At 37.2% G+C, this 12,587-nt stretch overlaps 1 protein-coding gene across 5 annotated transcripts in view; it reads left to right on the top strand.

The window, feature by feature from the left end:
• Window positions 1-12,587, top strand: part of LOC136335945 (uncharacterized) — a 166,523-nt gene that overhangs the window by 91,848 nt on the left and 62,088 nt on the right. For 2 of the 5 annotated variants that reach the window (XR_010731339.1, XM_066277201.1), the window contains 2 exons: window positions 6,599-6,644; window positions 8,871-8,910. The exons of 1 other annotated variant lie outside the window; for it this stretch is intronic. Coding sequence is in view for 2 of the 4 variants with exons in the window: in XM_066277201.1 (XP_066133298.1) it covers window positions 6,599-6,644; window positions 8,871-8,910 (86 nt within the window). In the remaining 2 variants the exon portion in view is untranslated. The remainder of the gene's footprint in view (window positions 1-6,598; window positions 6,645-8,870; window positions 8,911-12,587) is intronic. 2 more of the 5 variants (XR_010731338.1, XM_066277200.1) reach the window with 1 other exon arrangement.

Raw genomic sequence — 12,587 nt, 5'->3', positions numbered from 1 at the left:
ACTCCATCAAAAAGAATAACGTAAGAATAATAGGTATATCAGAGGGAGAAGAGAGAGAAAATGGAATGGAGAACATACTCAAACAAATAATAGATGAGAACTTCCCAAGCCTGTGGAAAGAACTAAAGCCTCAAATTCAAGAAGCAAACAGAACTTCGAGTTTTCTTAACCCCAACAAACCTACTCCAAGGCATATCATAATGAAATTGGCACAAACCAAAGGCAAAGAAAAAATTCTCAAGGCAGCCAGGGAAAAGAAGAATACAACATATAAAGGAAGGCCCATTAGATTATCATCCGATTTCTCAACAGAAACTCTACAAGCTAGAAGAGAGTGGACCCCAATATTTAAAGTCCTGAAAGAAAGGAACTTTCAGCCACGAATACTATACCCATCTAAGCTATCCTTGAAATATGAAGGAGAAATAAAAACATTCACAGATACAGAAAAGATGAGGGAATTTATCATCAGAAAACCCTCACTCCAGGAATTACTAAAGGGGTTCTCCAATCAGATACCAAAAACAACAACAAAAACAAAACAAAACAAACAAACAAAAAAACAAAGCCACAAGTAAAAGCTCCAAGAAGAACACAATAAAACCAAATTTAAACTGTGACAACAACAAAAAGAAAGGGGGAGGAGAGGATGGAGATGAACAGTAGCAAAGGACAATGAAGTGCAAAAGTACTCACAAAATAGTGCACTACAATGAACAGGGTAGGAACCCTTTTCATTACTTAAAGGTAACCACCATTGAAAAAACCACCACAGAAGCACATGATTTAAAAAAGATAGCAACAGAGGAAAGATGTATGGAATACAACCAAATAAAAACAAAAGATAGAAAGATGAAAGAGAAGGATCAAACAAAACACAAAACTAACAGAAAGCAATCTATAAAATGGCGATAGGGAACTCACAAGTGTCAATAATTACACTAAATGTAAACAGATTAAACTCACCAATAAAAAGGCACAGAGTAGCAGAATGGATTAAAAAAGAAAATCCAACTGTGTGCTGCCTACAAGAAACTCATCTAAGTAACAAGGATAAAAACAAATTCAAAGTGAAAGGCTGGAAAACAATACTCCAAGCAAATAACATCCAAAAAATAGCAGGCGTAGCAATACTCATATCTGATAATGCTGATTACAAGACAGCAAAAGTACTCAGAGACAAAAATGGCCATTTCATAATGGCTAAGGGGACACTGAATCAAGAAGACATAACAATTCTTAATATATATGCACCAAACCAAGGAGCACCAAAATATATAAGACAGCTACTTATTGATCTTAAAACAAAAACTGACAAAAATACAATCATACTTGGAGACCTCAATACACCGCTGACGGCTCTAGATCGGTCATCCAAACAGAGAATCAACAAAGACGTAGTAGCCTTAAACAAAACACTAGAGCACCTGGATATGATAGACATCTACAGGACATTTCATCCTAAAGTGACTGAGTATACTTTTTTCTCCAGTGTACATGGATCATTCTCAAGAATTGACCATATGTTGGGCCATAAAAACAACATCAGCAAATTCAGAAAAATCGAAGTTGTACCAAGCATATTTTCTGATCATAAAGCCTTGAAACTAGAATTCAACTGCAAAAAAGAGGAAAAAAATCCCACAAAAATGTGGAAACTAAACAACATACTTTTAAAAAATGAATGGGTCAAAGAAGAAATAAGTGCAGATAACAAGAGATATATACAGACAAATGAAAATGACAATACGACATATCAGAATCTATGGGATGCAGCAAAAGCAGTGATAAGAAGGAAGTTCATATCACTTCAGGCATATATGAACAAACAAGAGAGCCGAAGTGAACCACTTAACTTCACACCTTAAGGAACTAGAAAAAGAAGAACAAAGACAACCCAAAACCAGCCGAAGAAAGGAGATAATAAAAATCAGAGCAGAAATAAATGAAATAGAGAACAGAAAAACTATAGAAAAAATTAATAGAACAAGGAGCTAGTTTTTTGACAAGATCAACAAAATTGACAAACCCCTGGATAGACTTACCAAGGAAAAAAGAGAAAGAACTCATATAAACAAAATCCAAAATGAAAGAGGAGAAATCACCACGGACACCATAGATATACAAAGAATTATTGTAGAATACTATGAAAAACTTTATGCCACTAAATTCAACAACCTAGAAGAAATGGATAAATTCCTAGAACAATGCAACCTTCCTAGACTGAATCAAGAAGAAGCGGAAAGCCTAAACAGACCTATTAGTAGAGAAGAAATAGAAAAAACCATTAAAAACCTCCCCCCAAATAAAAGTCCAGGCCCAGATGGCTATACCAGCGAATTCTATCAAACATTCAAAGAAGACTTGGTTCCTTTTCTACTGAAAGTCTTCCAAAAAATTGAAGAAGAAGCAATACTTCCAAACACATTTTATGAGGCCAACATAACCCTCATACCAAAACCAGGCAAGGATGGCACAAAAAAAGAAAACTACAGACCAATATCTCTAATGAATACAGATGCTAAAATACTAAACAAAATACTAGCAAATTGAATACAACAACATATTAAAAAAAATACATCATGATCAAGTGGGATTCATCCCAGAATTTCAAGGATGGTTCAACATACGTAAAACGGTTAACGTAATACACCATATCAACAAAACAAAAAACAAAAACCACATGATCTTATCAATAGACGCAGAAAAGGCTTTCGATAAAATACAACACAATTTTATGTTTAAGACTCTCATCAAAATGGGTATAGAAGGAAAATATCTCACCATGATAAAGGGCATATATGATAAACCATCAGCTAACATCATATTAAATGGCACTAAACTGAAGGCTTTCCCCCTTAAATCAGGAACAAGACAGGGTTGTCCACTCTCTCCACTCTTATCTAATGTGGCACTACAGGTTCTAGCCAGAGAAATCAGACAAGACAAAGAAATAAAAGGCATCCATGTCGGAAAAAAAGAAGTAAAGGTATCACTTTTTGCATATGATATGATCCTATACATCGAAAACCCCAAAGAATCCACAAAAAGACTACTGGAAACAATAAGCCAATACAGTAAGGTCGCAGGATACAAAATTAACATACAGAAGTCAATAGTCTTTCTATATGCCAACAATGAAACATTTGAGAACGAACTCAAAAGAATAATCCCCTTCACGATTGCAACAAAAAAAATAAAATACCTAGGAATAAACATAACAAAGAATGTAAAGGACTTATATAATGAAATCTATAAACCATTGTTAAGGGAAATCAAAAAAGATATAATGAGATGGAAGAATATTCCTTGTTCTTGGTTAGGAAGAATAAATATAATCAAGATGGCTATATTACCCAAAGCAATATACAAATTTAATGCAATTCCCATCAAAATTCCAATGACATTTTTAAAGAAATGGAGCAAAAAATCATCAGATTTATATGGAACTATAAAAAACCCCGAATAGCCAAAGCAGTCCTAAAGAAAAAGAATGAAGCTGGGGGCATTACAATACCTGACTTTAAACTATATTATATGGCCACGACAATCAAAACAGCATGGTATTGGCAGAAAAATAGACACTCAGGCCAATGGAACAGAATAGAAAGTCCAGAAATAAAACCACATATATATAGTCAAATAATTTTTGATATGGAGCCAACAACACACAATGGAGAAAAGAAAGCCTCTTCAATAAATGGTGCTGGGAAAACTGGAAAGCCACATGCAAAATAATGAAACTGGAGTATAGTTTGTCCCCCTGTACTAAAATTAACTCAAAATGGATCAAAGATCTAAACATAAGACCTGAAACAATTAAGTACATAGAAGAAGACATAGGTATTAAACTCATGGACCTGGGTTTTAAAGAGCATTTTATGAATTTGACTCCACAGGCAAGAGAAGTGAAGGCAAAAATTAATGAATGGGACTACATCAGACTAAGAAGTTTTTGCTCAGCAAGAGAAACTGATAATAAAATAAACAGAAAGCCAACTAAATGGGAAATGATATTTTCAAACAACAGCTCAGATAAGGGCCTAATATCCAAAATATACAAAAGAACTCATAAAACTCAACAACAAACAAACAAACAATCCAATAAAAAAATGGGAAGAGGACATGAACAAACACTTCTCCCAGGAAGAAATACAAATGGCCAATAGATATATGAAAAGATGCTCATCTTCTTTAGTTATTAGAAAAATGCAAATCAAAACTGCAATGAGATACCACCTCACACCTGTTAGATTAGCTATTATTAACAAGACAGGTAATAGCAAATGTTGGAGAGGCTGTGGAGAAAAAGGAACCCTCATACACTGCTGGTGGGAATGTAAAGTAGTACAACCATTATGGAAGAAAGTATGGTGGTTCCTCAAAAAACTGAAAATAGAACTACCTTATGACCCAGTAATCCCTCTACTCGGTATATACCCCCAAAACTCAGAAACATTGATACGTAAAGACACATGCAGCCCCATGTTCATTGCAGCATTGTTCACAGTGGCCAGGACATGGAAACAACCAAAAAGCCCGTCAATAGATGACTGGATAAAGAAGATGTGGCACATATACACTATGGAATACTACTCAGCCATAAGAAATGATGACATCGGATCATTTACAGCAAAATGGTGGGATCTTGATAACATTATATGAAAAAAACCCCAAAACAACCAACTAAATGGTTGATGATATTTGCAAACAACAGCTCCATTAAGGGTTTAATATTCAAAATATATAAAAAACTCATAATGCTTAGCAACAAACAAGCAAAGAATCCAATTAAAAAATGGGGAGAGGACATGAACAGACATTTCTCCTAAGAGGACATAGAAATAGCCAACAGATATATGAAAAGATGTTCATCTTTACTAGCTATTCAAAAAATGCAAATTAAAACTACAATGAGATACCACCTCACATTGGTTAGATTGGTTATTATCAACAAAACAGATAACAACAATTGTTGGAGAAGTTGTGGAGAAAAAGGAACCCTCATTCACTGCTAGTGGGAATGCAAATTAATACAATCATTATAGAGGAAATTATGGTGGTTCCTCAAAAAATTAAGAATAAAATCACCATATGACCCAGTAATTCCTCTACTGGGTATCTACCTCCCAAACTCAAAAACATCGGTACATAAAGATACATGCACCCATGTTCATCTCAGCATTATTCACAGTGGTGAAGACATGGAAATAAGCAAAGTGTCTCTTGATAGAGGATTAGATAAAAAAGATGTGGCACATATATACAATGAAATACTACTCTGCCATAAGAAATTATGATATAGTGACATTTATGACAACATGGAAAGACCTTGAGAACATTATACTGAGTGAAATAAGTAAGTAAGAGAAAGCTAAGAACTGTGTGACTTCACCCATAAGTGGGATATAAAACTGAGAATTATGGACAGAGATAAAAGTGAAGTGGTTTTCAAGGGTCAATGAATATGGGGGAGGGGGAAGGGGAATTTAGTAAATGGGGAGAGGGAAGGAGATGTTGGGAATGATGTAAAGAGGGACAAATATAAGGTTATGGAAAATTATCTGACTTTGGGTGATGGGTATACAACATAATCAACAGATCAAATACCATAGAAATATATTCACCCAAAATCTATGTACTCTTATTAATCAATGTCCCCTTATTAAAGTTAATTTTCTAAATAAAATTAATAAATTAAAAAAGAAAGAATGAAGATTAAAGCTATAAAAGAAAAAAATGAATATGGCAAGTATGAAGGTAATGGAAAGATCAGCTGACCAATAGTAGCAACAATTTCTTCCCTTTAGAGCAGTGTTTTTCAACCAATGTGCCGCGGTACACTAGTGTGCTGTGAGACATGGTCAGGTGTGCCGTGGGGAAATTAAACATGGGTCCCCAAACTATGGCCCGCGTGCCTGGCACGTGGAGGCTATTTATCCGGCCCGCCGCCAGACACTTCCATCTGAACATAAACATTCCCCTCACAATCCCTCCAGCTATCAGCAACAGGAAGAGTGGAGGCACAGGGAACACTCACTGACCAATCACCTTCTAGGATTCAACCCAACCACTAGTGATGAACCAATAGTAAGCTGCCTCTCATCCACACCCAGGAAGGTCCCGCTCGGGCTGCCACGCACTTGTCATTGTGTGGCCACAGCGAGTAGTTGAAGCTACTACTCCTCCCCATGGTCTCGATTTCTAATCCTGGTCAGGACTGGAGGTAAATGTTGCCACTACTAGATGAAGCCTCAGCCTCAGCTGGTTATGTCTATTCTGATGGTGTATATGGATATTTGACATTTTTCTTTTTAAAAGAGGCGGGGTGATATACAATGCATCACAATGCATCACAATGTTATTTAACTTTAAAGCTAAAGTTTGCTGATCTTCCTTTGGACAGTTTTTGGTTATCTGTTGCCAAGGAGTTCCCCATTCTGGCTAACAAAGCTATTTTGACATTGCTCCCGTTTTCAACCACATATCTATGTGAGCTGAGCTTCTCAAGCTTGACTGCAATAAAAACTAAAAACAGAGAGAGACTGAGAACTGTTGAGGAAGAGCTTCATGTGTGTCTTTCTACCATTCCTGCCAGGATATCCCTTTTGTGTTCATCGAAACAGGCCCAGGTTTCACACTAAGTGAGCATAAATACATTTAGAAACTATATTATTAACTATATGTATAATATGTACTGTGTTAGAGTGTGATTTTGTGTCATTTTGGTAGGTGGTGTGCCCCAGGATTTTGTAAATGTAAAAAATGTGCCGCGGCTCAAAAAAGGTTGAAAATCACTGCTTTAGAGAATCCTTTACCTGTGTTGAGGCCTGTGCTAAGCACGTTCTCATATTCTACTGTGGCGGGTGCTCTTATCAGAGATGCATTTATGTGGGTGGGAGAGTATTCATGTTAATTATTGATTAAGAGAAGTTTCCTTACTGTTTGAATAGGCAGGAGCAAAAATCATCATAAAATAGCTTTTCTCTATTTTTTTTCTCTAAGTGACATGTCATGTTTTCTTCTTTAAAAATTAAAAAAAAATTTAATGGGGTGACATTGATTAATAAGAGTACATAGGTTTAAAAAGAAGTAAAATAATTTCAGGTAATACTTCCTATAGCATTTGAACTGTTAATTGTGTTGTGTACCCATCACCCAAAGTCAAATAATTTTCTGTCAACATATATTTCTAACTCTTTACTCCCCTCCCCCCACCCCTCTCCTCCACAACACCCTATCCTTGGTAACCACTTCCATTTCATGGAAGCTGTCCATGAATCTCAGTTTTATATTTCACTTATATGTGAAATCATACAGTTCTTAGCTTTTTCTGATTTACTTATTTCACTAAGTATAATGTTCTCAAGGTCCATCCATGTTGTCATAAATGGCACTATGTCATCATTTCTTATGGCTGAGTAGTATTCCATTGTATATATGTACCATATATATTTTTATCCAATTCTCTATTGAAGGACACTTTGTTTGTTTCCATGTCTTGGCCACTGTGAATAATGCTGTGATGAACATGGGGGTGCATGTGTCTTTATGTACCAATGTTTTCTAGTTTTTTGGGTAGATACCCATTAGAGGGATTGCTGGGTCATATGATAGTTCTAGTCTTAATTTTTTTTTGAGGAACCGCCATACTTTCTTTCATAATGGCTGTACCAATTTACATTTCTACTAGCAATGGAAGTTTCTTTTTCTCCACAGCCTCTCCAACACTTATTACCTGCTTTGTTGATAACAGCCAATTTAACAGCTGTGAGGTGGTATCTCATTGTAGTTTTGATTTGCATTTCTCTAACAGCTAGTAAAGATAAATGTCGTGATAACAAAAACTACTCAGATAAGATAAAATGCACTGAGGGGCTGAGGGGAGGCAACAGTCCTGGTCAGCAAATGGAAGGAGTGAAGCCCTGGCCCCAGCCTCACTCAAATATTTATTAGGAAATACAAATAACTCAAGGAAGCAGAAAGAAGTTTTTACGGGGTGAAGTAAAGGGCAAAAAACATGCTGACTCCTAATCTCCATTCTGAGAGCCTAAATGTTTTTTGTTGCTAAAATTTATCCTGTTGTTTTTAGCATGCATTGTCTCCAATATGAGGTCAGATAGGCCCCTGGACTCTCATCTGCTCAGGGCTCTTGTCTTTGGGTACCTTGCTGTCTCTAATTGTTATCCTAACTCTGCTTGTTTTCCACATTATGTTCCCACATATCACCCTGTTTTGCTTTAGTAAAGATTAACAGAGAGTAAAATGGTCAGGTGGTTCAGTGATGACTGACTTGTCGATGGGTGGTGGTGGTTGCAATAAAAGGTGAAGGGCAAACATAGAGAGAAACAGGTTTCTAAGGATTATAGGCATGCCTGTATTTTGCAATACTTTATTTTATTATGCATGGTTAGATGCTTCAAAGTGTCCCAGGTAATTGAGGTGCTCCCTGAATGCTTGGGAACAAGTTTGGTCTCCTCTTCTTTTTTTGGAGTTCATTTCTGGAAGTGAATTCACTATCAGCTTCTGGATCTTTAGAACTGGGTTGCTTTCTAGGGTACCAATGCCAACTCATGATAAAGCTTCACGTTTCTGACTAGTATTCAAAGAGGACCTGTTGATGACAGAATTGCAAGATACTCTCACCCCCAAGTTAGCGATTTGACCAGTTTCTGTTATTCAGGGCCAGCTAATGTATTCTGGTACAACAAGAGAAGCTTAGGCTGTTGCTTGGCTGGTATAAAATGCCTCTCGGCCCTAGTAAGTCTAGAGGAGGTAATGTTCAGAAAATTAAAAGTAAAAAGATCCTTATACAATAGTTCTTGTTAGGTGAGTTTATTCTTCTGACTCCCCCTTTTTTGTTTGTGTAGATGGGGCTTCAGAAGACTGTTGGCTTCTTCTGCGATACCTGTAAGTTTGAGTGAATTCCTCAAGCTCCTGATGCCCCTCAGAATGTCTTAATGTTTCTTTTTTCTTTCCTTTCATGACAATACTTTTCTAAAGTCCTTCCTTCCTTTCCTTTTCTCTCCTCTGTCAACTTTCTTAGTTCCTTTTCTTTTTTTTTTCTCTGCACAAACCTCTACAACCTGAACAAATCTGCAAATTTATACAAACCTTCTTCTCTATTCAGAAAAACCCAGCTTTCAGAATAACTTACTTCTGTCCTTTTCCTTTCAAAAGTACATCTATACCTTATACCTTTTATTATTAAAACTATACAATTTCTTTTCAATTAATTAAAACTCTCAGGTTCTAAACAACTTAACTTTCAGTGATAACTAAGTCAATAATTAGCAATTTTAGATGGATACATTTATGAACATATTTTATGACCCTTAGAAACAGGTTCTTTCATTGGCAAACAAACATGTTTTCAAAAGATATAACAATAGCAAAGATCTGGAAACAGCCCAAGTGTCCATCAGAGGACGAGTGGATTAAAAAGCTTTGGTACATATATACTATGGAATACTACTCAGCCATAAGAAATGATGACATCGGATCATTTACAATAACATGGATGGACCTTGATAACATTATACAGAGTGAAATAAGTAAATCAGAAAAAAAAAACTAAGAACTATATGAATCCATACATAGAAGGGACATAAAAATGAGACTCAGAGACATGAACAAGAATGTGATGGCAACAGAGGTGGGGAGTGGGGGGAGGGGGGATGGGGCGAAGAAGGAGAGAGGGGTTGGGGGAGGGGAGGGGCACAAAGAAAACCAGATAGAAGGTGACAGAAGACAATTTAACTTTGGGGGAGGGGTATACAGCACAATCAAATGTCAAAATAATCTAGAGATGTTTTCTCTCAACATATGTACCCTGATTTATCAATGTCACTGCATTAAATTTAATAAATAAATTTTTTAAAAAAGGACAAAAAAAGATATAACAGATACCTTTTTCTCTAAAACATTCAAGAAAATCAGAAAAATTCAGGATCTATTCTAGTTTTTGATATTTATAACTGTGTGTTAATAGATTTTACTAAAATATAATTTTTCTCCTTAAAACTACCTGTAGCTTTTTTCTTTTTCAAAGAGTCAAATTAAGATTATCCCAGTTATTGTCTAGTTTTAATCTGACCTGGTAATTTTCATAAACACAACAAGAATAGTAATAGATCATATTGGCTTTTTACAATCTGCTTTGCTTGAAATTTATAAGAAATTTTAAGATTGAGTTTTAATTAGTTTCTTAGGGCACACAAAAGCCAAGCTACACAGTTGCTCTTAAGCTCTGCCTGTAATCTTTCTGAAAATGTCCTTCTTTCTCACAATTGTAACAGATTTGTGGCTGGATCACAGCGGCTAGAACTTGCGCTCGATGACTCTCAGTGCCGATATTCTGGCAAGCCGCAATCATTTGTGCTGTATTAGGATTCTGCCCTTTAAGGGGTAACAACACTTTCTGGCAGTCAGCATTAACATTCTCAAAGGCTAATTGTAGGGTAAGAACATCTGCTGCCTGAGTATAATCAATTTGCCTGGAGATGGTATTCTGTGAGTGGTTGATAAAATCTACATATGGCTCAGTGGCTCCTTGATGAATGGTAGCAAAGGAACCAGCAGGGGCAAGGGTATCAGGTATTCATGTCCATGTCTTATGGGCTGCTTGATAAACATGAGGAAATGCAACCCTATTCATCTGAACCTGAGGTTGAGAGGTGTCATATGCACCAGCACTAGTTAGCATATCAATGCCAATGGAGTATACTTGCTCCTAAATTTTGCATAGCCAATGGCTGGGCAGTGTCCTGATATTCTTGTAGCCAAACACTAAATTGGACGGTGATGAGAACAGTTTTTACCAGCCCTTTCCAATCCCAAGGGGTCATTGCATATCCTGTGCCAATTGCTTCAGCCATCCCCTTGGTAAAAGTGCTTTGTAACTAATTTTCCCTGATACTTCTTCTAAATTCCTTAAAAATCTGAAATGACAAGGGCTCATGCCACACAGATTGACCAGGACTCCTGATCACTGGAAAAGCTTGTACAAATTCCCCATCTTTCTCTAATCCTTTCCATAGACATCTCTCAATCTTACTTTCATATGAAGAAGTTGGGAGGGGCTCACTGGAGAGGGGGGTCTTAGAGGGCATATCAGAAGCCTGTTCATCAGGATTTGGAGTAGGCTTATTTATGCTGGAATGGGATGGAGTACTAGGCAACAGGAATTCCAGTCCATGAGATGTTGAACTGTGACAAGGCCAAAAGAATTATGAAGTCACCATCCAACTCTCTCCCAGTCTTCTAAGTCTAAACTTCCCTCCTTTGGATACCAAGAGCATTGTTGTTGGATCATGAGCAAGAGGGCAGTTATATTCTGATTCATTACTCGACACCCTGCAGCTTAGAGGAGTCCCTGCAGCTGTAAACTTGTGACTCAGCTGCTCAGGGGAAAGGGAATTCCCCATGATGAAGAAGAGATGAAGGGAAAAAGAAATCCCCTAGCCTGATCCCTAAAAGTGACCTTATCACAAGCATTCAAGGGCTTTTCCCCTGCTGCTTGTGCCCCTTACCAAACAGGATGAGCAGATGTTCTTCTACTTTGCCAGGCTATGGGAGATTGTTTCTTCTGGTTCCTCATATAGGAAACTACTTGTTGCAGTGACAAAAACTACTCAGAGATCAGATAAAATGCACTGAGGAGCCAGGGGAGGCAACAGTCCTGGTCAGCAGATCAAAGGACTGAAGCCCCATCCTCAGCCTTACTCAGATAGCAAGTACAAATAACTCAAAGAAGCAGAAAGAAGTTTTCAGGGCTGAAGTAAAGGGTGAGAAACATGCTGACTCCTAATCTCTGTTCTGAGTGCTTAAACATTTTTTGTTGCTAAATCTTATCCTGCTGTTTTGCTGTTTCCAGCCCACACTGTTTCCAGTATGGGTTCAGAGAGGCCCCTGGACTCTAATCTGCTCAGGACTTTCACCCTAATGCACCTCGCTGTCTCTAATTGTTATCCTATCTCTGCATGTTTTCACAGCATGTTCCCACAGATAAATATCTGTTCATATTGTTGTTGGCCATTTGTATATCTTCTTGAGTGAAGTGTCTGTTCAGGTTCTCACCTAATTTGTTAATTGGATTGTTTTCTTGATTATTACTGAGATTTGTGAGTTCTTTTTAATTTTTTGTACTTTTCTTATGTGAGAAGTGGGGACACAGAGACAGATTCCCACATGCAGTTGACTGGAATCTACCCAGAATGCCCACTAGGAGGCAATGTTTTGCTCATCTGGGCCATTGCTCCATTGTAACTGGAGCAATTTTAGTGCCTGAGGTGAGGCCATGATGCCATTCTCAGTGCCCAGGCCAACTTGTTTTAATTGACTCATGGCTGCAAGAGGAGAAAAGAGAGATAGAAGAAAGAGGGAGAAGGGGGGAAAAGCAGATGGTCACTTCTGTGTGCCCTGACCAGGAATCAAACCTGGAACATCCACATACCATGTTGACACTCTACCAGTGAGCCAACCAACCAGGGCTGCTTGCAAGTTCTTTATATATTTTGGATAATAACCTTTTATTTGGAGCTGTTGTTTGTAAATGTCATCTCCCATTTGGTTGGCTGTCTTTTTTT

The sequence above is a fragment of the Saccopteryx bilineata genome, chromosome 4, assembly GCF_036850765.1.
Source record: "Saccopteryx bilineata isolate mSacBil1 chromosome 4, mSacBil1_pri_phased_curated, whole genome shotgun sequence".
NCBI classification, from domain to species: domain Eukaryota; kingdom Metazoa; phylum Chordata; class Mammalia; order Chiroptera; family Emballonuridae; genus Saccopteryx; species Saccopteryx bilineata.
The sequence above is the reverse complement of the archived record's forward strand: the minus strand, read 5'-3'. Positions and strand labels throughout refer to the sequence as shown.